Source organism: Pavona decussata, unplaced genomic scaffold, assembly GCF_977016875.1.
Source record: "Pavona decussata unplaced genomic scaffold, jaPavDecu1.1 SCAFFOLD_386, whole genome shotgun sequence".
Classification (NCBI taxonomy): Eukaryota; Metazoa; Cnidaria; class Anthozoa; order Scleractinia; family Agariciidae; genus Pavona; species Pavona decussata.
In genome coordinates, this window is record NW_028145758.1 from 1,403,638 (window position 1) to 1,428,439 (window position 24,802).

Genomic DNA, 24,802 nt, shown 5'->3' on the forward strand with positions numbered 1-24,802 from the left:
GGAAAGACGCTATTCGGTTGATAGCAGCCAAGATATAATGACAAAATTCCATTAAAAGACTATCAGAATGCAAAGAAACTATCCACGGATATTTTCGCCGGCAGATGACCAAGATGGAGAGGGGTTCATTTTTGAAAACGTCTGGCGGACGTTTTCAAATTTCGCTGTTGTAACGCAATAAAATCGCCTGTTGTACTATATTTTAGTTCAACATTTCGTCTTAGAATCACTATTAATATTTCTTTAAATTAGCGATTGCGAAATATATTAGCACAGTGTTCAAAGTTTAAATTTTGTGAATTTTGGCCAAAAATCATGATATCTCCCATCGATCTCCCATGATACTGCCCCTTTAACCACTTCTTCTTCCGTGACTTTCTTGAACAGAATAGGCCACTGCATCATCGATCTATATGTACTAAAGGAAGCTCAAAATGAAAAATAACAAAACCAGAGGAAATGTCGCTTTTAGTTTGTGTTCACTCATTCCCGCACCACACCCCTCTGTGAACACTGTTTCCGACCCCAACCCACATCACCCCCTTGGTTTCCCGCGCTTTTTTCCCGCCTTTTGAGTTGTGCCATTGTGCAAGTCTTCAAACAAGACGTGATACTGATTAACGATTCAAAACAAATCAAAAGGATATCTCAGTTGTAATCGTAACCCCACTGGTTCGCAATTCTCGGCAGCTGTTCTTGATGTTCTTATGCCCGGCTTCATGCTCCAAGGAGTTCGAGAGATAAGCAGCGATCAACTAAAATGTAGACTAAACAGACTCACTATCAGTATTCTCAATTCCAAAATTTTTCTGCCCTGAAGCTTATTTTATCTGTGCTAAAACTTATTTTTATTTTTTACCTTTCCAATCCTAAGATTTTTACCGTTCGCAGAAGTTTACCTCATTGGTTAGCTTCGCCTCTCCTTGATCGTTCTCTTGTTTGAAGAAAAACTGAGATTTTTTTGAAGCTTAAAAGGGGTCTAAAAACAACACGTTCCTAGCCCCTGGTGGTTCCTGATGTTGATTAGTTTTGTCTAACTGAGATTAGAACACATTTTCAGCTGTTACCGGCCATCGTCAGCCTTACTTCTTTTAAATTGTTTTATTGACCCTGATCTTCACGAAACTGGCCTCGCCATATTAAAATTGGCTCCTGTTTCTCTTTATAGTGGTCCTTGAATAGTTTACAAAAGTCGCAACGGCACTTTCCAAACCTAAGCAGCGTCCAAATAAAATGAAAAATAGTCCCTAATGTTTATTGTGTAAAGTGGCAAGAAAGAACGATACATCTCGCAACTTTCATTTCAAGACCTTTGAATGGTCACACTTCGGGATTTCATCCACAGAATCAACACTTGAAACCACCCCAGCTTGTACAGATTACAGTATGCACGAAGAGACTCCCTTGTGTGTATTCAGAAAAAAAGCAGACCAAAGTACCGTTCGATGCCTTTTTTCTTATGGGAAAATTTGGACATTTCCATGAAGCGGGATTCCAGCCAAGCGGCAACTCTATCCCCGCCCCTCCCTAGCCGGGTTATTAGTTGTTCACGGAATCTGCTGCCGCTATAAAAGAGTTTACATTTTCCATCTTGTTATTGAGACTATTAATCTTTGATTATGTGGACTTTCTTGACCCCGGCAAGCTTATCTTTGTTATTCACGATAGGAGTAATGAGTACCGCGCTGATTGTTATTGCGTTCGTTCTAATCTGAATTTAAATTTACCAAATTAATTTGACAAAGAAGAGTAGCTTTTTATGTTCTAAATATTTGATACACTTCCAAGACAGCGCACGTTTTTGTATATTCATAACATTCTGTTCTTGTGTTTTTTTAAACTAAACAAAGGTAAGAATTTTTTTTTTTTTATCCATGATCAAATGATATTGGTATCAGTGTTGTTCTCGGTGCATTCATATTGGGTGTTCCAAAAGGGTGTTGCAAAACAGGAAATAGGTTTAATGCGCTAAAACCTCGACGCGACCGCTGAATAATAGAGCTATTTGAGAATGTTTGGTGTGCAATTATCCATTAAACACAGCGGAGAACTTGTATACAACTTCATTCCACGCGCTTCCGTTGTGTGACACGCATTGTCTGCGTTAATTGTGTTAAAATTCCCCCAGGGAAATTGAATGTTGATTTGACTGGTCAACAACTTGTCAACGGCTCAAGAAACGAACAAAGCCCGTTGGAGTGGTGAAAATACGATCAGCGAAAATATGGAAACTGAAAAGAGCCGGTTGGTTGACGGAAGACAGAAGTAGAGATTTGAAGCTCTGATTCACCGGTTACAGAAGAGGGAAAACAGGAGACGCTGAGGAAGTACATAACAGAACTTGACAAGGGGGGCGTACGTGCTGAAGTGTGAAGTCCTTGAAATATACAGCGGTGGGTCGCAGGATTTTAGTACGTCGTGCGCTTGAGGCAAAACTGAATTTGTGTAAGCTCCGCATAGTTTACATTTTTACGAGTTCGCACAGACAACACTTGCTGTTTTCAGCGTCATCAGTCGCTGACTATTAAATCTCGGCGTGTTCGTGTTTGAGGGCCACGCCATGGAGAGAGAACTGTGCCTATGCTGCGTGATTTTGTTTTCACAACTGGCGTTCAGTGGGGCTGTGGAAACTTCCAAATTCGAAGTTTTTGAAGGACTTGAAGCGGGCACTTTTGTCGCTGACATGTCAGAGAATTCAGTAGTTAAAAGTCTTGTGGCTTTCCAGGGGACGCTTCGATTCCAATTTCAAGGATTAGTGCCACAAAATTCCTTCAGCATAAACGAGACCACAGGAGTCATTCGGACTGCGAGAAAACTTGACCGCGAAAACCTGTCACTTTTTGACGACAAATTTCAACTACAAGTGAAAATTTCGAAAGGGATAATCACGGCGGTTATTCCCACAGAAATAAAGGTACTGGATATTAATGATAATAGTCCAACGTTTACGGAGACTGTGGAACACATTTCAGTGTCTGAATCGGCGCCGTTGGGTGCTCAGCTCCCAATAGCGGTCGCCGAAGATAAAGACATCGGAAACTACAGCGTACAGAGTTATGAAATTGTGAGTCGAAATGACGGAGGAATATTTGAGTTAAAAATCTCCCGTCCAACATCGCAACTCACGAAAGTCAACCTCGTGGTGTCAAAAAGGCTGGACCGCGAAAAAAATGATAGCTTTTATTTGGTGGTCGAAGCGAAAGACGGTGGTAACCCGCCTAAAGTTGGACATAAAGCGTTGAATATCACTGTTCTAGATTCAAATGATCACATACCTAAATTCAACAAAGATCTCTATGTTGGCGAAGTTAGAGAAAATTCTCAAGCAGGAACATTCGTGCTTCAAGTGAGTGCATCGGATGGCGATATTGGCACAAACGCTGAGATAGTTTATTCACTGAAAGCTCAACCACAACACGTAAATCTTTTTAGTTTGGACGCAAGCACTGGTGAACTGCGAACGAATGCTGTCTTGGATTATGAGCTTGGGAAGAATTACCAACTTGAAGTGACGGCTAGAGACAAAGGACCTGACTCTATTCCTTCAACTGCTGTGGTAACTGTGAAGGTTAGTGTACAATATTTACATAAAGTTTGAAGTTCTCCTCGAAAGTGATCGCTCTAAAAGCGCGTACCGAGAAAATGTTTCATTCACGGCTCCAGTACTGTCACGGAAATTCCTTTAAGACGGAGAAAATGGGCTTTTTAGTTTATTGTACATCATTATGGGAATTTAAAAGGGGCATTTGTTCGCCTTTCATCACCATTGTTCATTTAGGTTGACTTTACATGCTTCAAAGTTTATAATGAAATTTACACTGAGATTTACACGTTATCATAATATGTGTTGATAGATGGATAAAAATCTGTTGAAAAGGCAACTAGGTAAAAGTGTTTTCTGTCGTTTCTTTGCCACCAAACGCAGATAGCTTCTTCGCCCCAATTATATTTGAATTTTTAGAGGGTCATTCTTTCTTAATCTTTTAATACATTACGATCCTGTGAGAGTCGAAATTAATTAAAGACTCTTGTTACATGTAAAACTGTCACAGAACATTCTCAATGGACAATGGATTCAAAAGAATTCCTTCGAATCGACGGCGAAGTTCTTGCGAAGCGCTTTATTTCATTAACCACCTCGCAACGCTGAAAGAATTATTGCTTTTTTTAATTACACTTTATTAGAATTTCTATTTTGTTATCGTTTACAGATTTTGAAGATATGCAACAAAGATTAATGATTAAAAATAGCTTGCGATTGATAGTTTTGTGTTTTGCCGCACTGCGGAGTCAGTTGTCTTGTTGGCTTTTCAAGGCGTGTTGTGTTGTCTTTTAAAGTACTGTTTTGCAAACCCTCTGGTTCAAAAAATGTTAGTTTTTGTTTTCAACGAAAGAGATAAACATCAGTAGTTTATGAGACCTTATCATCTAACACTCTATTATACCCAGCTGTGCCTTCGACTATGTGGTTTATCAGACACAATACAGGCTCTGTGTCAGACTTGGCCTTTCATTTTCACGTATCTCCTTCAAAAGAGACGTTCAAAAGCTACAGAAATCGGCAATCGCGTCTTGTCTTTGCGTTAAAATTCCCGCAAAGATTTCTTTTATCACTTTGCCCATGGTTTATAAAGGAAAATTAGCAAGTCTCTTCGTACTTGCTTGTTATGCGCGCGTTTTTCGTTTGTCACTGCCGGTCTATATCAGGCCTTCCTATCTCATTGTGTTTGGCACTATTGTCTCAAAGGCTTTTCTTTTGCTCTCTAATCCTGAATGACACATCTCTTAGGATTTGCATATACTTTAAAAGAGATCCATTGAAATAAGCGTTTTGTATTTGCATATCATTTTAGTCCATGTAAATACTTTCAACTCTCAAATGCATGTCGTTGTAGAATGTTTGTTTAATGTCCTTTCCTGTGTTAAAAGCTCTCTGAAATTGGACCTTAGTTTATCTTAAAAGGAGCAGTTTAGTTGCAAAGTTCTCAGATTCGATCAGGGGGGCAGCTGTCTCGTTATCTCGCGAGTTTTGATTAAATTTCATGCGTGTGGTCTTCTTTCAAGCATTCCAACTATTAAGATTCTGGATAGCGGCTGTTGCACGAAACTCAAAAACATCCGTTCTAAAAGATATCAATAAACTCCTATTTCATTATCCCACGCTGGTGTAATTAAAAAAAATTCGTCTGGGTTATCCGGATTTGTCTAATGTTTCCTAATTTTCCCGTTTATATTAAATTTCGTTTGTATACATGATGACCCTTTAGAATGTTGACCGCACAGAAATGTTTTGTTTACATTCGACCGAGAAACTCCAAAGTGAAGTAACATTCAAGGACTCCAGCATCATTTTTGGCAGTTGCTAATGACGTATTTAACTCGAGCTTTTCATGAAAGCATGGCATGGCTGCAGCTCTACATGTCATCAAATGCCCCTCTTTGTTAAATGCTGAGACCTTGCAGGGCTACTTAGTTTAGCTGCACGAAACTTCATATGCACTTTCAAAAATAGCGTTGACAGACAAATAAAGCTTGTTGTTAGTAATTTCCAGTTTGTCCAAGAGAGCGTACCTTTCAGTATACAGCTGTTATTTTAAACGGTTCCCTCCTATTCTATGTTTGGAGCCAACGTTTTAGAGTGGCGCCTAATTATAATGCATCATATAAACAGCGCCGCAGGCAAGAAATGCTTGATATCTTTTATTTGAATTTTCAAGCAGAGATTAAAATGTTAGAAGTACCTTAGAGTGCAGTATAAAAATTGGACAAGTATGGAAAAAAGTACAAATCGATATTTTTCATTGGCCATATACATTTATACTAAAAAAAAGTTGTCTTCTTTGTTGCCACATCGTTTAGTTACCTTTTAAAGGCATATACATTTGTGTCAGCTATAAATATTGTAGGTCATTGTATGAATTGTTTCCTGATCTTGGCCTTTGAAGTTTAGATAATATGATCTGTTCGCATGATTTAGCTGGAAATTTAAGTCTCAGAAATTTCTAGGAAAAGGAATGTTATTTCCCGAATTAACGCGCTGTTGTTGGCCGTATGAAAATGCTAGCCGCATTCTCAATGAGTTATATGCCCTCAGAAAACGGAGGAATTAGTTTTTCCAGTGTTATTTTCAACTGACAATTTGCTGAAGAAGATATAGATTTCAAGTCTTCACAACTAAATCCGAATTTTTCAGGTGATTAAGGTCTTATGAACAGGTATCCACAGGCTATTATTAGTAAGGGCAGTAACATTTGCTCGTGTTTCCAGTTTCTATATCATGATAGATCTCAAGACCTATCATAAAACTAACAGCTTGAAAACAGGAAACGCGAGAAAGTGTTATTACCGGGGATAAACCTCAATTGGCACAAAACAGATTTGGCAAAGAAAATTCCGACTGGAAAGGGGTTACTCCATAGCATTTTCTCAGCATAATGAGCTCAGTCTAATTTTGTAAATTAGCCAAGTAGCCCTGACTGGGATAGGATGCGGCACATTACTTCTAAAAAGACCTCGCACAACATGAGCAGATTTTTAATAATGTATTGATGTCCGGTCTCCTGAATCAAGAAGAACAGGATGCTTACTAGTCCCTTACTAATCAGCGGTACCAAGCAGTTCATTTCGGTGGATATATAATTCTGTTGGGAATACCTTAATCGCCTCAGAAATTCGGATTTAGAGGTAAAGTCAGCTGCAAATCTGCAAATTTCCTAACCCACACTGGTAAACTAATTTATTTCGTCTTCGAAGAGGCAAACGTGACGTTAACAATGCGAAAAACGGTTGTAAAATCAGCAATATTTTTAGCTAGTAAATTGGGGCACTTAAATTCCGCTTCAAAATTAGGTTACACAAATGTCTTTTATAAAAGGGACAGAAAACGATCTGCCGGAACACAAAAGACAAGATTTTATCTATTTTGAACCATCAGTTTCCAACAAAATGCGTTTTGAGTGGCTCCCAGCCCTAAAAAACAATGCAGCTGCAGGTTATGAGGGTCCAGTGAAAAAAAAAAGCTTTTTAAAGGTGCAGGTCTCCTGTTTGAGTGTCTTAGTCTTGGCAATAAGCCTATGTGCTTTGCCTTTTAAATGATAATTGTAAACAAGATATTTTGGTCTAGTCGGTCCAGGTGACCGTGAATGTATATCGCATTCTGCACTTTCTGTCGCCGTTTTATAATTTACAAGACAAAGTACTTTGTGTCTACTTTGAAGTAGACATTCTTAGATTGCTTGCTTCTTGAGTTGTGTTTCAAGAAAAACAGTCATTTTCTGATAAAATAAATATAGAAAGAAGCTAGTAAAAAGAGTGAGAATTCAAAATGCTTTGAAAGAATATCTCGTGGACATTGCAGTGGGATAACTATCGAAGTTTTGGTGCTTTCTATGCCCTCGTTAACATCTACCTAGCTATTTTGGTGCTGCGATATCAATACATGTAAAACAGTTTCGAATTTAATTTAGTCCGCATTCGGTACACAATGGCTTCAATCCTCTTTGACCGAAGTGGCCCATATTGAAGGTCTTCCTACACAAAAAGGCCAGTCTTAATTGGCTTTTTGTCTCGATTTTTTTTTCTTTTAGACAGACATCAGATATTTTACCCTTGTTGTCATCACAATGTAGTGTTTATTGCAATGGTTATTCGTTTTGCTTTCCGCCGTTTTCTTTCATAAAAATCACGCCCTAAAGTGAGGTTTAGCCTTTGAATTTCCGCCGTAGCTGATCAAAAATCAAGGCGTTTTCATTTTGTAGCAATAGAAAGGAAAAGTCTTTTGTTCTCGCGCTGCGTCGTGGCGTTATATATTCGTTAAATGCTAATGTCGCTTTAACCGCAAGAAGTGTCATCTTTGTGAATTGAAGCAGAAAAACAGTTTATTTGTTGCAACTTTTCTGGTTTTGTGTTGTTTAATTTGTTTAGAAGTTGTTTGTAAATTGTTTAGAAGAGTATCCGTTGAAAACAAGAACTCGGCGGCATTTTGTTGGAATCGATATGTGACCATGACGAAGAGAGACACATACCGCCACGAAACACGGGAATTGCGCATGAATAACCACATACCATTTGCGTTCGCTCAGGGCCAATTTTTAGAAAACAAATCATATTAAAAATTCAAATATTTTTCAGTTGTTTCGGATCAATTAGCGTAGGCTGGGATCAAAATGGCGAAAAAATAGTTCAAATATACCCCCTAAATAGAACTAAAATATTGTTGTCTACAGAGGAAAAAGAACTGTCACGCCCTTGCGCGTAACGTGGTTAGCTCCCACGCTTTGCGCGCAGAAATCACACTGGGCCTTGCCATAATCTGCTTGGAAAGAGCTTTCAATCTGTTGGTGGATTTAAGTGTTATGTCTAGAATAAAGAATTAGTCTCAGATTTCCGGATGAGAGCGCCATCTAGGTGAATTAAGTACGATATGAAGGGCGCTCTGTGACGAAGAATGGCTGAAAGTCACGGTTCTACAGGAAGAGTAAACTTGTTTTAAAATTGTTTTGGTCTCGCCTAAAAAAATTTACCCATTTTTTTCTGCAGCATCATGATGGTGAAAAATTACCTGGTCAGTAAACGAACTCTTGGAAATTGAGAATTTACACTTTCATGTCAATGAATTTTGGTTTAGAAATGGTGCAGTTACCCGAGTACCGTGAGTTTTAGAACTGTTTTTGTGGGAAGAATTCTAAAATTACATTCCCCGCCAGTCGGAACCGTATAGGTGTGGCGAAAGTAAAGTTACGTTTGATTGATGACAAAGACTTCAACAGATGCTTGAGAAATGGAAGGAAATGCAATTTTTCAGTATAGTACTGTTCCGGATGGCACCAAGAAAGGCGGAGTAAATATATGAGAATTGTCACAATACAGTAACATAATCTTTTTTTTTTTGGAAGGGGAATTTTCTTAACCCAAACCTCCAAGTAATGGAATTTGGTTAAAAAAAAACTGAAAAACGTTTACTAGCTAATTGCTTTTGACTCGAGTCCCACCTTGGTGCATGCATGCGCCCCCAAATTTTATAATGAGGGCTATTGTTCAGAGATACACTCTAAGGTAAACTTTTTTTTAAAAATATGCTGTGCAAGATGGTTCACTCTGAGTCACCTGATGACATCCTAAAGTGTGCCCATTTACCCGAATTTAATCTACTCTCTCCAGTGGGATTGCTTACTACGCTCTACAAAATGGTTCAAACTCTCGGGTGTACGGAATTCTTTGGCCGTCTGATTAACATGACTGCCAACGTTCATTGGTGGAGCAGCCGTCTATAATGTATTATATCGTACTTTCGCAATGGCTTGCCCTTTTACCGTGTTGTTTCGTTCGTATACATAGACTGCAGAACAAGCAGTTTGTTTGTTGCGCTCGCCTCTTCTCCGAAAACTGTATGAAAATGAGGCCGCTGTTGTGCAGACTACATAGGCAAGAGACAGATTGCATGCTCCATATTGGGTGTCTCTCTTTCACCAGTTGTACAATTAGATACAACCAAACCTTAATGAAAACCATCTAGCTGGTGTCTCTAGCTAATTCAACGTTACATTTACCTTCTTTACTAAGAAGTCCTTTGCTGTTCTTTAGGTCCTTGATGAAAACGATAACGATCCAGAGATAACCGTAACTAGCCTTTCAGAAGCCTTTGATCACCAGGGAAAAATTCCAGAAGACAGCCCACTGAGCACTGGTATCGCCTTAGTGACGGCGCGTGACAAGGACAGCGGTGCAAATGGTCGCGTGATAGTCACGCTTCGGCACCAAAAGCAAGACTTCGAGCTTCAGGAAATGTTTGCTGGGCAGTACATCCTCAAAATACGGCGGCCATTGAGTCTCGACCGCCATCCACAGTACAACATTAAAATTGTCGCAGAAGATCAGGGCTTACCGACCCCACGACGGAACAGTCAAGTGTTTAGTGTCCAGCTGGCAGACAGCAATAGACATGCGCCGGTATTCTCTCAGAGTGTCTACAACTTGGAACTACATGATGACGTTGCAGTAGGTGCGTCCATCACCATGGTGACGGCGGCCGATAAGGATGACGGGAGAAACGCCGAGTTGACTTACAGCCTGGAAAGCATGCGCGTTGGAGCGCAGAATGGCAGTAAAGAAGATTTACCCAAATGGTTTGCGATTGATTCGGTTACAGGTCACGTGCGCGTCCTTTCAAAGTTGTGGTGCACGTTTACGCCATCTTTTGAACTGAACATTGACGTAAGGGATAATGGGCGCGTGCCTTTTCACGGGAAAGCAAAGTTAAACATTTCCGTTCAATGCACAAATCATGTGTATAACTTTAGCGTGGCGGAGAACGAACCCGCAGGAACCGAAGTCGGAAGGATACCGCTCTCATCTGCTGCAGATAGGCCGCTTCGGTTAAGACTGGTTTCCGATGGCAAACAGGATTTCGCCTTAGATAACGAGACGGGAATACTTACTACTAATAGAACACTTAATCGAGAGAATGTTGAGTCTTACACTCTTAGTGTTATCTTATCAGATGGAAGCGTGCAAGTTCAACTGGTAGTCAACGTTAATGTGAAGGATGTGAACGATAACGCACCAGTATTCGTTGGTCTACAGGACCATCATTACATTACAGTAACCAGTGCATTTTCTAGAGGAACAACAGTTCTGAAACTGGAAGCAGTGGATAAGGATTCCGGATCGAACGGTTTGGTGAAGTACGCGATCGTAAGCGGCAATGGCGATGGAGTGTTTCACATCAATGGTAATGGAAGAATCACGCTTTGGAAAAAATTGACCAAAAAGTCTTACCATTTGTTAATAAGAGCTTCAGATTCTGGCGCCAATGAGAAAGAGAGCTTCCTCCGCTTGGGGATTTCAGTCAAGTTCATCACCCCTGTTCCCCCGGTTTCGCTCTCTCCAGAGGAACATTCACCGACAACAAAGCCAGACGATGGAGTTGTGAACAGCAGAAAGGACGATGGTGGCTTCTTTTCGGACACAAAGATGATCATTGTGGTCGCGGCTTGCGCCGGATTCCTGCTGTTGAGTATTTTCTTGACGGTGTTACTTTGCATGAGGAGCAGACGAAGGGGCGAGAAAAAGGCGGAAGAGGCAGACAAACGCGGTAGCTACCATGAGCCTGATATCAGCCGGGAAGAAGCTCTTCAGGCATCGAAGAAAATGTTCCATCAGGCCACGGCCAAGCAGCGTGAATCACCTGGAGTCATCACTTACGGCACCGGACACAAACCGATGAACGTCTCACCCATCCCGATTAAAAAGATGCACCCGATGACTCATCAATCCCTGGGGGCAGGATCCCCCACTGGAGCTGTCCGCCCAGACATGTATTACCCGGTTGATCAGCGTTACAGCAGCGATGAAGAACTTGATAGCGGACGCGGCGGGAGTTCCCGTGGGTCCAGCCCGTATTGCTCGCACAGTCCACCCCCCAAGAAGAGAGAAGATGATTGGCCGCGGGTGCATCATGGGAGATATAATGCTCACGCGCCCTACAGGGGATGCAGTTCTGGTATGTCCCCGCGCCCTCCCCCATATGAGGAAGTGCAGAGGAAAGAGGCATTCGTTTCTATTACAGGAGTCACGCATTCCACCACTGAACTATAGCTGCATGGATTATTGACACAGGCATGCAGTGCCTAGCTCAGAGTGAACTATGCTAAAGAAAACTTTCCGTAGCATTTTATACAAACTCTTTGTAACATCAGCATGCGTTCAATTGTGCTTTCTTTAGTTCTGAAAGGAATACAACACTGCCCTTGGAGGTTGGGGAGAAGGGGCACTTTTAAGAAATCTTTTTAATTAACCATGAGAAACTCTTCACTCTTCCAGCATACTCAACTAGCCCTCTAGTATCCTCAAATTTTACGAATGCATTTTTTTGTGCGTGTGTAGAGCCGCCCAATCCCCTCAAGAAAAACTCGAACGTATCTCGACACCCATTCGTATGTTCACTTTATCATTTCCCCAACTCGCAACTAAAAGGTTGGGCTTTTCTTCGTTCAAAGCTTTCAATATCCCTTCTACTTACAGAGATCCCCCTTCCTTGGAAAGTGTTGTTAACATAACACAATCGTTCACTCCGCTAAAATGATGTATATATACGTTTGTTTCTGTTCACATTAATTTAATTTATAAGCGAGTTATACTCGCGTTGCTGTTTACGAGGAACATATTATCGAACGGTTTTCATTTGAATGTCTTAACCAAAACCAAAGCAATCACTTTGGCCAATCACAACACACGTGAGAAAAGAAATGAACCAATCAGAACTGGAAGCAAAAGAAAAAAAAAACGTCGCCAAGGGCGGGAAAATGTCAGTCAGTTTGATTGGTTTTGCTTCTCATTGGTTGAGAAAGTGGCGCTAGCTTTTCTAACCAATCACAGAGCGTAGGCGAGCAAATCCAAAGCGCGAATTAGTTTTGATACTCAATTGAATACTGCTCTAACAATTGAAATAATTTAGAGGGGAATAACAATCTGCTTCAGTTGATACATCCATTTATTTTCCCCTGCATTCATATTTTGATCAGAAAAGTAAGTAAATTAAGATTGTAGAAGATTTATCGTTTACATGGCTGTACATTCCAATTATGCTGTATTCTCTCTTCATAAGAGAGTGGAAATGCAGTAAATTTGAATTGATTTTTGATATTCATGGCAGTACTTAAAAAGAATAAAAGAAATATACACGAAAGCTTGTCAACCGTCTCGCATGGTTTAATCGATGAAATTTCTCAGGTCATTTGTGATAAAGTAGATTTTATTTTCATTTTGGGCTGCCGTAAGAAAAATGGCGTCTGGTTTTCAGAGAGTCAAAAATCATCAAATCAGAGGAAGGTCAGCTTGGTTTTTCAGGAAGGTGAAAATAGCTCTTGCACCAATTCGAGAAAAAAAGATTCCGCTCCTGAAAGTTTCTTGTCTCTTTAGACTGTTCCAGTCCATTATTTGCTCAAGCAATTGTCGAGCTCGAAGTGTCGCCACCTTGGTCTGTAATGGCGAGCGCAGCCTGGGGAGAGCGCCAAGTACCGAGGGGGTCCTCGAAAAGAAAGTTCCGTTCCATCGAGGCATACGATCGCGACAGTCACACGGGAAGATAGGGACTGCGAACGGTCCACTTGAATTGAATTCAGCTAAGGACTTCGGCCGAGATCAGTTTAAATATTAAAAGCTATAAAATGATCACCAGGTAGAAAAAGAAACCGACTCTTAAAGTCTTGGGTTAGTTGGCACAACAACTGCTTTTGAAAAAGTTTTTCACGAGCTATTACTCAAAAACTTTCTTAAAAATCGTACCGTGGAACATCACCTTTATGCTTGCCTTGTACGTGTTAACAAGGCTTTAGGACAGTGCCTACTAATACCGAAGTATTTTTGCGCGGTTTATGACTATGCGGGAAAAGCAGATCTTATGAAGGGCTATGAAAATCCAAAAAGAAAATTGGGGGGAACCACGCATTTTTTTAAAGATCATTATGCAACAATTATTCTAAAAAGCAGTAAAATACAAAGCAAAGTATGGCGTTTTTTTTCCAAATTGAAGCTTTATGATCTCTGAAAAATGCATGTATACCAGAAGCACTTGCTAAGTCTGCTTTCCCCAAATAGTTTTAAACCGCGCAAAAATATCCCTGTATTAACAGCCCCCACCCATAGGAAACCGAGTATCACAAGATGCGCAGTAACAACAGTAGGCACCGTCCTTAAATTCGTCTTTTGTTCTTCCTCCTGATTGGTCAGTCTTAAAGTCCCGAAACCAATCAACAGAAACTTCCACAGATTTGTGGGGGACCAATGCTTTCAATATCGTATCAAGCAATTCACCTTGGCGTAGACTCTCCAAAGGTGTCTGTATACAGGGAAGCGCTAACAAATGGTGGTGCAGTTTCACGTTCTGATCATTCTTTCAAAAAGTGGATTCGATAAGTCCCTCTTCTCCACCCCTATCTCTCCTTGCAAATCGGCTTTCCGCGACACACACATAAGCCCTACCCTTGAATGCAGTCAAACGTAAAAAATGGTCCGTTAAAGATAAGGCTTTTACTTTGAGAGCTCCAGCTGATAAGTTTTTTGTGCGTCTGTGAGTTTACTAAATCATTTTTTGTTTTACTAAAAACGTTGCAAAGCAAAAACCTTATCTTTCACGGACTGTTCTAATTTCATTAGTATGCGGCGTTTTTCTCGTATCCTAACTTCCAACGTTCACAAAGCAGCATTGTTATGAACTCTCTTGACACACGCTTTTCCAGGAATGTTTTTTGAAGCCGTTCAAAAAACTCACAGCACGTGTTTTATCGGATCTAAAACCACTCGACTGCAGCATAATCCAGCATTTGCGTGACATTCGTACCTACTCATAGTTGTAGAAAGGACAGAAAATGGAAACTTGGTGTTTTATTTATTCCTTCCTTAGCAGTTACTATCACATTGTCTTCGCTATTATTATCATAATTATTATTATTGTTACCCAGAGAATGAAAATTGTGCACAAGTTAAATCGGATTGAAAACCAGCACAGTGTTTCTATATACAACGAGGATCTTCCATCAGAAGGATTTGATAAGTTTTATCGACTTTTCCCCGCACAATAAAAGTTTGGTCTGGCCTTGCGTCTTGACGTTAGCCATTCGTTTTTTTGTGTTTTGAAATTCAATTTTACAGGTAAAAAATGTGATAACTTACATTTAGTACGCAAGTAACTTCTGCAACGATGAACTTGAAGTATGAGCGAACAGCACCTACTGTTTGCAGTTCATTTGGGCTTCTGTCAGTAACCGAGAAGGATAGTAGAAGCCAGGAAAATTCTTTCTCCTCGCCCCCACTATCTCCCCCTGGGTCACTGAGAATGTCAGTAAACCATGCATTGAAAGTCGTGGATCAGAGGTGTGTACATGACGCACTCACTGAAGTAATGTGCTTCGGTCCCAACTAGGCTGAGGAGCTACCATGGGACTAACCGCTGAAGGTTCGCTTGCTGGCTCATCCACTAAAGGTTGTTGTTGCTGTTCGTTTGTTGGTTGTGGTGCTTGAAAAAAGTTACTTTGATCACCGGGTGGGGGGACGTCGTTCTGAAAGGCCATTGGTTGATTTTCACTTTGTAAGGCCTTGGCCAAGGCAGCATCGCTTAAACCATTTTCCGAATCAGGTTGATTTCCGGTAAAACCGGCTTGTAAACCGGCTTCATTAGCAGGCTCGTCGTTTTGATATGCTCCCAAAGGTGCCATTGCAGGAGGGATGGGTGCCATTGGTTGCTGCATGAAAGATGCCTGGGGTGCCTGTGGATATTGCTGTGGCTGGGGTTGGTATGCCAGGGGTTGTTGATTGAACAAAGAGGGCGCCAAGTTTGGCTGTCCAGGGTACCCTGGGGCTGCAGGTGCTGCTGGAGGTGCTGCAAAAATAAATTAATTCTCTTGGATTAATATTATTATTAATCAATATGTTACCAGAAAGCTCCTTCACAAAGTGGTTTTCAAGAGATTCAATTCAACTGTCTGTTACCCTGTGTTTTTAGATTGCACACCAATTGCACTTTTTTCCCAACCTCATGCGCATGCGCGAATCATTGCGCGAAAGAACAAGAAGCAAGCTAAAGGGTCAGTGGTTAATACACGATTGATAGTTGATTGTCGAGCGCTAACGAGGCTGCCAGTACCCTGGGTACGAGATTTCTTTAGTTTGGCGCCAATTTAGAATTCACCGGGGAACTCATGGAAGGCAGGTTAAAATCACGAACAATACGAAGCACTACATCGCGATATAAAAAGTACAAAAGTCACTTAAAGGGAATTTACTTACCTGGAGGAGCTACAGCTGTTCCGTCAGAAAGGATCCAAGACAATCCCGAAAAGGAAGAAGAAACAAAAGAAAATTGTCGTTTAGATACATTCAGCATTATCTTGGGAGGTCGAAAGGCACTTGATGTGTTTCTAGAATTGACTGGAATGGTGATCAAAGCCCTTCGTTGTTGTTGTTGTTGTTGTTGTTGTTGTTTTTGTTTTTTTCAACATCTTTAATTAAAACACCAACAGCATTTACCCTGCCCACCCCCCCCCCCCCCTTCCTCGGTTGCTTATTGTCAGCAAAGCATTGTAACTCTTCCCTTCTTAGCATTGTGCTGTCACACGTGCCCATCACTCGAAGGAGAGTCCTGTACTTTAAGGGGGAACTGGGCAATCCTTTCCACCAATTTTGTCAAGCAACCCTTACACCCCACACCCCTAAAACATTGAGCAATGAAGGTATGCATACACTTTGTATTCTTGATACTTGTCGGTCTGTAAGCGTGAAGTTCGTGCATCCATCTCCCACCCCACCCCCACCCCTTCCACTTCCCCTTCCCAGCCTTCCCCACCCCACACCTCTGGAGCATCAAGCAAAGTACACGTACCGTTTGGATCCTTGATACATGTTGGTCTGTTTACGGCGATGGCGTCCTTACATTTGGGCATCACGCATGGTACGTACTGAACCTTGCACGTCTGACCAACTGGACACTGGAATTTCTGATAGACATAGACAGAGATTTTATTTAAAGTAGATATGTATACTTGGCTTAAAAAGCTAGTTTTCAGTTATTCGACTGCATGGACCATAATAATTTAGATAAAGTTAAATTAAAATCAACAATGATTTAGATAAACATATACAGGCAAAAACTAACGAAAGAAAAGTCCTACGTTTCGGCGACATCTTGAAATCGCATATTCAATTTTAGTTTTCCTTGACAATGGCGCCAAGATGTCGTCGAAACGTAGGACTTTTCTTTCGTTAGTTTTTGCCTGTAAAGTTAAATTACGACTGAATAAAATGTCACAAAATAATTAAGAAGATGTGATTAGAAATTAAAAAAAAAAGTATGAAAATTTTAACTTTTAAGATAGCAATAGGAATAAAAACTGCAAAAATAAACCAAGTGTGGAGCATGGTTGCATTTTGATTCTCAGTTTGGTCTCTATCATGTCGCTGTCGCGTTAAGTTTTTTACGCAGTCAGATCATCCCAATGCAGTTATTTCAGTAACTTATGACTATGACTGTAAACAAAGACAGCGAATCTCCCCCTTTAATTTGTTTCTTCCGGCAATAGAATATTGCCTGGTAATGAGTTTCAAATATGCGCTACAAAGTCAAAAATCTAAAAGTTAATTTTTAAAAGTCTTCAGGCCGTGTGTCAGTGTTGCGGTTTCATTAGGGAGGTACTTGAAAGTTATTTGACTCAGAGCGGTTTAAACTTTCGGCAGATGAAATGAACGTTTTATATTGAAAATACAGCAGCTAGTGAACAAGCCATGAAGTTTGAAAACATAGTTCAAATTGAACACAATCCACAAAAAATACTGTATAGTTTACCTTACACGGATTAGGATCCCTCACTGAAATAAAAGAGAAATATAATGTTAATGTTAAGATTAAAACAATGTTAAAAAGGCCGCCAACCGTTTCTGGTATACAAATGATGATTAAAAGCCTCTTGAGCTTAATGGTTATTTTGGGTAAAAGCAGCTACTGAGAAAAATTTTCACGATGAAAGCAGGACAACTTTTAGTTTTCCAAAACATGTTTCGGATGTACAGTTTATTCTAACTGTCGATGACTGATTTAGACAGTACGCGTTTTGCTTTTGACTGTCGATCGATGTCGTGGGCGATTTCTGTAGCGCACGGTACTCGTATCCTGCAAGCAGTCTGGTAAAACTCCCCTACACAGTGTTGTAAAGCGCATTTGAATATCATGCATAGAAAATGCGCTCAATCAATTACAACTGAAGTCATTATTATTATCATCAAAGTCGTCAGCATGCCGCTTACAACAAAGCTGTACTATCTAAACAACCCCGTTCTCTCTCTTCCTCCTGAGAACGAGGCTGCTATCTAAATCGGCCATAAGACGGTACCGAACTTTGCTGTATGCGACATAAATATGAAACACCGTCTAAATCACTGGTTACTATAGACCAACCCTGATTTCACTAGTTGCACTTTAAGAACTGAGAGAGTGATGGGCTTCCCGATACCGTCTGTGGACGACATGAAAACCGAAATGTACCTGTGGTAAAAACAAGTCTTCTTCGAGGGAACAGTTTTGAATGAATACGGGGATGTGTGGCTCAGTTTGACATCTTGACTTTATTTCAGACCAAAACATTTGATTTGTTGTAAATTTTATCAGCACAAACCTCTCAAGAGTGTTTTTCAATTTCACGCCACCTTGTTTCATACCATTAGGTAAAACATGACCCAAATGGGCAAATGTATGCATTATTTCGGACCAAACGACTCCAAAATAGTAGCATTTAACTTTATGGCCGCGGCACATACTCTCCTAGTTATATGGCTTTTATAGTGGAGTAACCGTCCATGTGGACAGCTGTGTAACATCTCGGTTTTCATTTTTCATTACTCTGCTACTCATATAGGGCAATCCGGCCAACACTCTTCTATAGCTAAGCTCTCTAAGGGCGCTTTCCATTTGTAAGAACTGGTCGGTCGGCAAATGGATTGTACCAGTTTGAGGGACAGATTCTTCGACTTCAAAATGGCACATTCCCAGTGTGTTCCATCATTCCGTTTGCGAAATGATTGAACTGTCCGGCCTATTCTGACAAATGGAAAGCGCCCTAATATTTTAAAGTATCGCCCGTCTCCTCAACTGAGGTCCATGACCGCATGTGTAAGAATTTCTCCTCGCCGTGTCAATGAGAGATGACGTTGTACCAGGAGCCAAAATTTACTTCATACTGAGGCCCCTAATTTACGATTTCATCAGAGAACTGATGGCAGCCATCTACCCTTTTAAAATGACAGTTCGTGGGTATGTGTCCGTCATCTTGAGGCTAGATTATCGCTTTTATAGAAAGCCCGTTGGCATCTTACTGATCTTATCACACAAGTTAGAAGCCCCTAGTTCTTACTTGTAGGCGTGCAGACCATGCCTCCGCAGTAGTTCTTGCAACATTTCCTGTCAGCATCACAGTGGCTGTCTTCTGAACACTCGGATTCGGTGCATTTGGGGTTAGCATCATCCGGCAGTACATATGCCACGCCCCAAAAATTCAGTCGTGGATCCTTAATTTTAAAGTTCTCCTCGGGTTTGGCGCAAAAACCAGTCCGTGACAGATAACCTGGATAAAAAAGTGAAGGTTTTGGTGGGCAGCTGCTGTATCTACTGTTGTGAATAGACATTTTATCTCAACGACAGGTCTCTCAATTGATGTCATTTAGGTTGCTTGGTGAAATCAGAAATCCTCGTGGCCACAATCAAGACTTAAATAAGAAAGCTCTTTTCAGTGCTTACTAGGTCCCAGCCACATCAAAAGACGGTCAAGTATTGTTCTCTATTCAAAAATAGTAAGTAAAAAAATATTTTTAATTAAACGATCTTGACTGTTCTCCGCGCTATTAAACGGTGAAAGACATGGGGACTTTAGAAGCCAGTTTCATATAATTTAGCCGACTTCGATTGGACAGGTCGTTTCTGTCGCTAATGAAAACATTGACGCCGATTTCGACCGACTTAGTTTGGAAGATAGACGAAAATGCGCAGTAATATAAACATAGGTGATATATGAGGGCAATTACGGTAGTGCTGGCAGGAATATGTATTTTCGCCAGGTTTTTTTAATGTTGTTTACAAAAAAGAGTAGCCGTATGTTTAAATAGAATATCGGCACTTTTAATCCATTCCTAAGGGAGAGGGTGGGAGGGGGGAGGGGAGTTGTTACTGACCTCTTTTGTTTCTCTGAATTGACCCTGTTTGGAAAGAAAACAAAGACGTTACAGTAAAAGAATAGCAGAGGAAGATCTCATAAAGCCATTAATTTAAATTGACTGAGAGCATGCGTAATAGTAATTGGGTACAAAAATATTGGTCAGTTACTATTCTTGTTCTATGCATGATAGCCTCGTTCCTGGCATGTTTCTAGATCTGGCACGAATAGCGTGCCAGGTAATATTAATTAACAATTATTCCATGAGCGCGAGTTGGATATGAGATGGTAAATAGCCAACGAGGCGCGAAGCGCCGAGTTGGCTATAACTAATCTCATATCCAACAAGCGCGAATGGAATAATTGTTTTATTAAATTCTCCGCGTTTAGACATTGCTGTTGAAGTTTACTGAATTTTTATATTTTAAGAAAAAATTTCTGTCAAATTAAAACGACCGGATATTGAGGCAACCTCCGACCAAAGCGCGCGAAACCTAATGATCACATGACACGCGCAGCTCTTTGCAAACGGAGTTGAATGAAAAATCGAAAGCGAAGAAAATCGGACACAGTCGGACATCTAAAATTCAAGAAATGTTTAAATGTACGAATTATAACCTTTCTGAGACTAGCATTCAAGTGCTTTTGGAGTTCAAGCTCACCGAGAAGCGTAATAGTTGTGCACATTTGAGCAAATGTTCTGCTGTGTGGTGCCGAGCGAAGGAAGAGATCAGGGCAAGGTCGGCCTTTTTCATGCTGAACTGAATTCCTCGCGGACGATTTAAAACACTTCAGGCAAGTCCAAGTGTACGAGGTACAACCTCACTGAGACAAGCATTCAGTGCAAGTTTTTAAACTTCAAGCTTATTTGGGAAGCGTAAGAGCTGTGCACATTAGTGCAAATGTTTTGCTGAGTGGTGCCGAGCGACGGAAACGAACATTTTGGCCGCCGCTCGTACGGATTTCATAGATGAACCATCTCAAGTCCTCGTAAATTCGTAAAAACATAAAGGCAGGCATAAAGCTCTTCCTGAGAAATTTCTTCGATTGGTTTTAACCTCTTACCGCCAGGATTTGCAAGCCATCCTGAAATTTTTGAAGGTAACCGGTTGTTTATATTATTGTTGTTATGTGATCTAAAAAATTGTAAAATCTTGCAATTTTGAAGATTTTGAAGGAAACTTCGGAGATACATACCATTAAATAGTGTCATACCGAACTTTGTGGCTTTTATTGTTGTTATATTGAGATGGCATTGTTTGGAATTTCTTTCTTTTCCTTTTTTTTCTACATTTTTCTGAAGAAACTTTTGCTTCCCGCTGAAAAAAAAATTTAGCTTAGTGACACCTGGGGCATTCGTTTTCCATATAAGGTCAAACTACGGTATATGAGCTGATAACCGAGATTTAGTGAACCAATCAGAACGCTAGAAATGCAATATCCGAGGCTGAGAATTTAATAATGTATTTTATTTGTTATTCTTATAGATAATAACGTTATTTTTAAAGGACATTTGGAAAGGTAAACGAGCGTGGCTGGTCCAGATAAAACGCCAGCCGTCCTGCTCACATTTGAGCAACTACGACGGCGACGGCAACGACAACGCCGTAAAACAATAGAGTTAATGAGGAACAACAATCGTCCTGCAAGTACGCTTTCAATTTTAGTACATTTCTTTGCCGCCCTCTGCAAAACAACAACGTGAAATGACTAAATTCAAGGTTTTGTTGAGAACGTTAGCACTTGAACGCCACGCCTAACAATTTGGTTCCTGATTAGTTCGCTGTTCTTGCATAAGTTGAATGAGTTAAAATAATCGGAAAGTAGCACAAATAAAATGAAGTTATATTTCGTTGCCGTCGCCGACGTTGTTGCTTTAATAGGCTCCCTACTAATGAGATTGCGCGCGATTCAAATCATTTGGATTGAGGAAGTAACAAGATACATTACCTGACTGGCATAGTACAGCACAACCAGCTAAAAGTAAAACTACAAATGTCCTCATACTTCAAGTCATCCAGCGATTTTTCACCTATAAAAATAATACGAATATTGGTAAAGTGCCCCACTCGGCCAGCTCACTAGAAACATCACTATGGGAGCAGGGATGGCGCAGTGGTGAGAGCACTTGCCTCCGACCAATTTAGCCCGAGTTCGATTCCCGGACTTGGCATGGTGTCATACGTGGGTTGAGTTTGTTGTTGGTTCTCGTCCTTGCTCCGAGAGGCTCTTCTCCGGGTACTCCGATTTTCACCTCTTCTCAAAACCAGCATTTTAAATTCTGGAAAGTGTTCTCAATTATTGCTTTGCCCTAAAAACATTGGCGCTTAAATTAAGTGATTTATTTTTATCACTGCCGTATTTTCCCCAGTCCCCCTTGAATGGGATGCTTGTCCCTCGCAAAGTTGTCCAAAGCATTTTGTCAGGGTTCCTAACAATTTTCTGTTCCCATTTATATACGCGGATTGAGAGAGACAATGGGAAATAACATTTTTCGTCTAAGGAAACAATACGAGCACAGTGATCAATTCTTGAGGCATCGAAAGTTAGTCGGAAGTGCTGACCACTTTTGAGACTGCACTAAAACAAACTAATATTGCTGATCTGATTAAAAAACGTCCGGATTTTTATTGATGTGATAAATAAATTGTCTTGTCTTGTTTTTCACGTTTTAAAAGTTTTTAGCGCGGGTAAAGATCGAAAATGACAGTAATGAAAACATGATCTTCACCGCCCTGTCGCAAATAGTCTCCTCCTTTTTTTTACGTGAGCACATTTAGCTTAAATGCTTTAATATTCCAGCCCATCTCCCATCATATTTTCCCTATGATTTTGTTCTCAGCTGAAACGTGCACTATACAATGCCTTTGCTTCAACTGAAGCCGATCTTCTCACTTTATCTAGCCTGAGTACCCGCTGATTCTAATGGCAGGTTGTTGGTGCTTCATACATGAGTAGTTTTGAAACATTCGTCGGCCGTCTTGCTTGAAAACCGTCATTGAATTGATCTTCAAAAGTAACAGCGCTAGCTCTTTAATAATAAAGATGTGACACCATTGGTTTTTCACTTGACCGCTTTTGCGAAATCTGAACGCAAATTCGTTTTTTTTTTTTTTTTTCGCTCCATACAACTTGTACTACAACTGTGCATATCTGGTACTACTTTGACGAACATATCAAAATATAAAGTACTGGGAATTACAACATGGAACAGCTTCCTTTTAGATGGTAGCTTCAATTCTCAGATGATAAAATTCTGGTTGACCCTCAAGAAACATAGCAAATCCAAATGTGGTTAACTCCGTCGGACAAACCTCCTTTCAGTCCGGGAAAGATTCGTTACGTTCTCTGAAAACGTAGTGAGAGAATTTTTACAGAATATTTCTTGAAGGTCAATTTAAAACGGTCTGAAGGGAGTCGTCCATAACCAAAACTTACCTTTTCAAGGACAACTTGGATTTTTCTCTATTTTCTCGCCCGTTCGTTTCTGTGCATAACTAATTTGTTCCATGTATTACCTCATTTGTCGAGAATTAGAGAATCGACACCGTTTACCGCTGACCAGGTGGATCGTCATCCGTCAAAAAGTAGCGGGTGATTTGGTTTGTTTTTCAGCTGTGCTCATTATAATGATAAAAAGCCCCTTGGATTTTTAAAACGTTACTAAAAATAGATGACAAAGTCTCTTTAAGCCTTCCCTGGAAGCAGATGGTTAAAAATATATGAGTTTCTTCATTTAACATTTGACGGTTAAAATTAAAGCCATTTCGATCGCTTTCCATTGAGACCTTCTTTCAAGATAAATTCGCGCATGTGAAAAATCCCCTTTTTTGGAAGGACAAATTATTATTTCGCTATACTAAATTCTTGCGTTTTTGCCAAATTTGTTGAAACTGTCCTCTGGCCAGCCAGTGTTATATTCGCGTCATCAAATGTTCGAGAGGTTTTGTTTTTTCAACCGCAAAAACAGAACGGAGAAACAATAAGCCGACAGATGGCAGTGCATATTTGCAGAGCTTTTCATGTGCCTTTATTTTATTTGTTTTCCGATGATCATCTGCCGGGTGATGAAAAGAAAATATAAGAATTATACATTAAAAAAAACATATCAGTAAAGACATAACTCTCGTGCATTAATTGGCGAATTTTTGCCATCATATTCAACTTGGCATCACCGTTGACTTAGCTCTCTCTCATCCATCCATATTCCCTTGAATTTTTTCGACCGGTCTAGGACGCTTTGGAACTCTTTCCTTATGCGGTACTTGTCTTATGAATAATACACCGCTTTTCGCGGTATACGTGAAATAGGCTGAACATGGCAGAAAATACAGAGTTTGGATGTTGAAAAACCTGAACCCACAGTCAAATAATTTCCATAAGACTTAAATTTTCGATTTGCTTATAAATTAAAATCTAACGATTCTAAGTAAAAATTATTCTTTCAAAATCCGAGAGATGTTTTGCTGAATTGCTAAACGTGAGTGATTTTCCAATATACATCTATATGCAGAACCGGCTTTCAAAGACAGGAAAATTAAATTTGCAGGCAAATGAACGGAGCATTGATCGACCCACTTTTCAGCCCACACTGAATCTTTTCTCACCTAGTATTTAGAATTTTCTTATGTATCAAATTCAGTTACTGGCCAGAAATATTATGACACCAGGATTCGTTTTTTTCCCATTCAGACAATGAATTCTTACGAAATCTGCCATTGTGTGGCTTGCTATCTACGCCAAGCCGCGGGCTTTGCCGCTTTCTCAATTCGACCTCCCGAGGGGCCAAACTCCGCCGGTAGCAGATTCTACCGAATGGTGGAGTTTAAATTTAATACAAGTGAACAGTAGTTTTTGTTTCTTAATATTGTTAATTTTTCTAATGTGTGAGCTTTGAAAATTATTTAAAGTCGAATTGCCGTTGGCTAACAATTTCAGTCCACATGAAATAGCTTTTCGATTTTCGGCCTTGAGCTTTCTTAGGGGAGTCTAGAACTATGAGAAACATTTCATTTTTCAGGAGAAGAATATTTTGAAAAATACACTATTAACCACCAGATGTGAACGTAAATTTAATTCACTGTGAAATAAACGCTTTCGACACTTTAAAT

At 40.2% G+C, this 24,802-nt stretch overlaps 2 protein-coding genes across 2 annotated transcripts; one reads left to right on the top strand and one right to left on the bottom strand.

Annotated features, from left to right (window-relative positions):
• Positions 1-1,386: 1,386 nt before the first annotated feature.
• On the top strand, positions 1,387-12,617 carry LOC146451550 (protocadherin-11 X-linked-like). Its single transcript, XM_085099015.1, has 2 exons — positions 1,387-3,568; positions 9,583-12,617. The coding sequence occupies exons 1-2, from the start codon at positions 2,561-2,563 to the stop codon at positions 11,593-11,595; spliced, it is 3,021 nt and encodes a 1,006-aa protein (XP_084955141.1). The 5' UTR covers positions 1,387-2,560; the 3' UTR covers positions 11,596-12,617.
• A 1,750-nt stretch (positions 12,618-14,367) lies between these two features.
• On the bottom strand, positions 14,368-23,205 carry LOC146451551 (uncharacterized). The gene is made up of 8 exons (XM_085099081.1): positions 23,130-23,205; positions 21,642-21,723; positions 19,711-19,734; positions 18,897-19,106; positions 17,336-17,358; positions 16,376-16,490; positions 15,784-15,798; positions 14,368-15,376 (listed from the first exon to the last, which is right to left on the bottom strand). The coding sequence occupies exons 2-8, from the start codon at positions 21,694-21,696 to the stop codon at positions 14,889-14,891; spliced, it is 930 nt and encodes a 309-aa protein (XP_084955207.1). The 5' UTR covers positions 21,697-21,723; positions 23,130-23,205; the 3' UTR covers positions 14,368-14,888.
• Positions 23,206-24,802: the final 1,597 nt, after the last annotated feature.

What these genes read in the sequence shown, in the direction of transcription:
- LOC146451550 (XM_085099015.1), top strand. Translation starts at nt 2,561, where the DNA reads ATGGAGAGAGAACTGTGCCTATGCTGCGTGATTTTGTTTTCACAACTG. An exon ending in CTGCTGTGGTAACTGTGAAG is followed by an intron (nt 3,569 to 9,582) that starts GTTAGTGTACAA and finishes GCTGTTCTTTAG; the next exon opens with GTCCTTGATGAAAACGATAA.
- LOC146451551 (XM_085099081.1), bottom strand. Translation starts at nt 21,696, where the DNA reads ATGAGGACATTTGTAGTTTTACTTTTAGCTGGTTGTGCTGTACTATGC. An exon ending in TGCTGTACTATGCCAGTCAG is followed by an intron (nt 19,735 to 21,641) that starts GTAATGTATCTT and finishes CTTTCCAAACAG; the next exon opens with GGTCAATTCAGAGAAACAAA. An exon ending in AATTCAGAGAAACAAAAGAG is followed by an intron (nt 19,107 to 19,710) that starts GTCAGTAACAAC and finishes TTTTTTATCCAG; the next exon opens with GTTATCTGTCACGGACTGGT.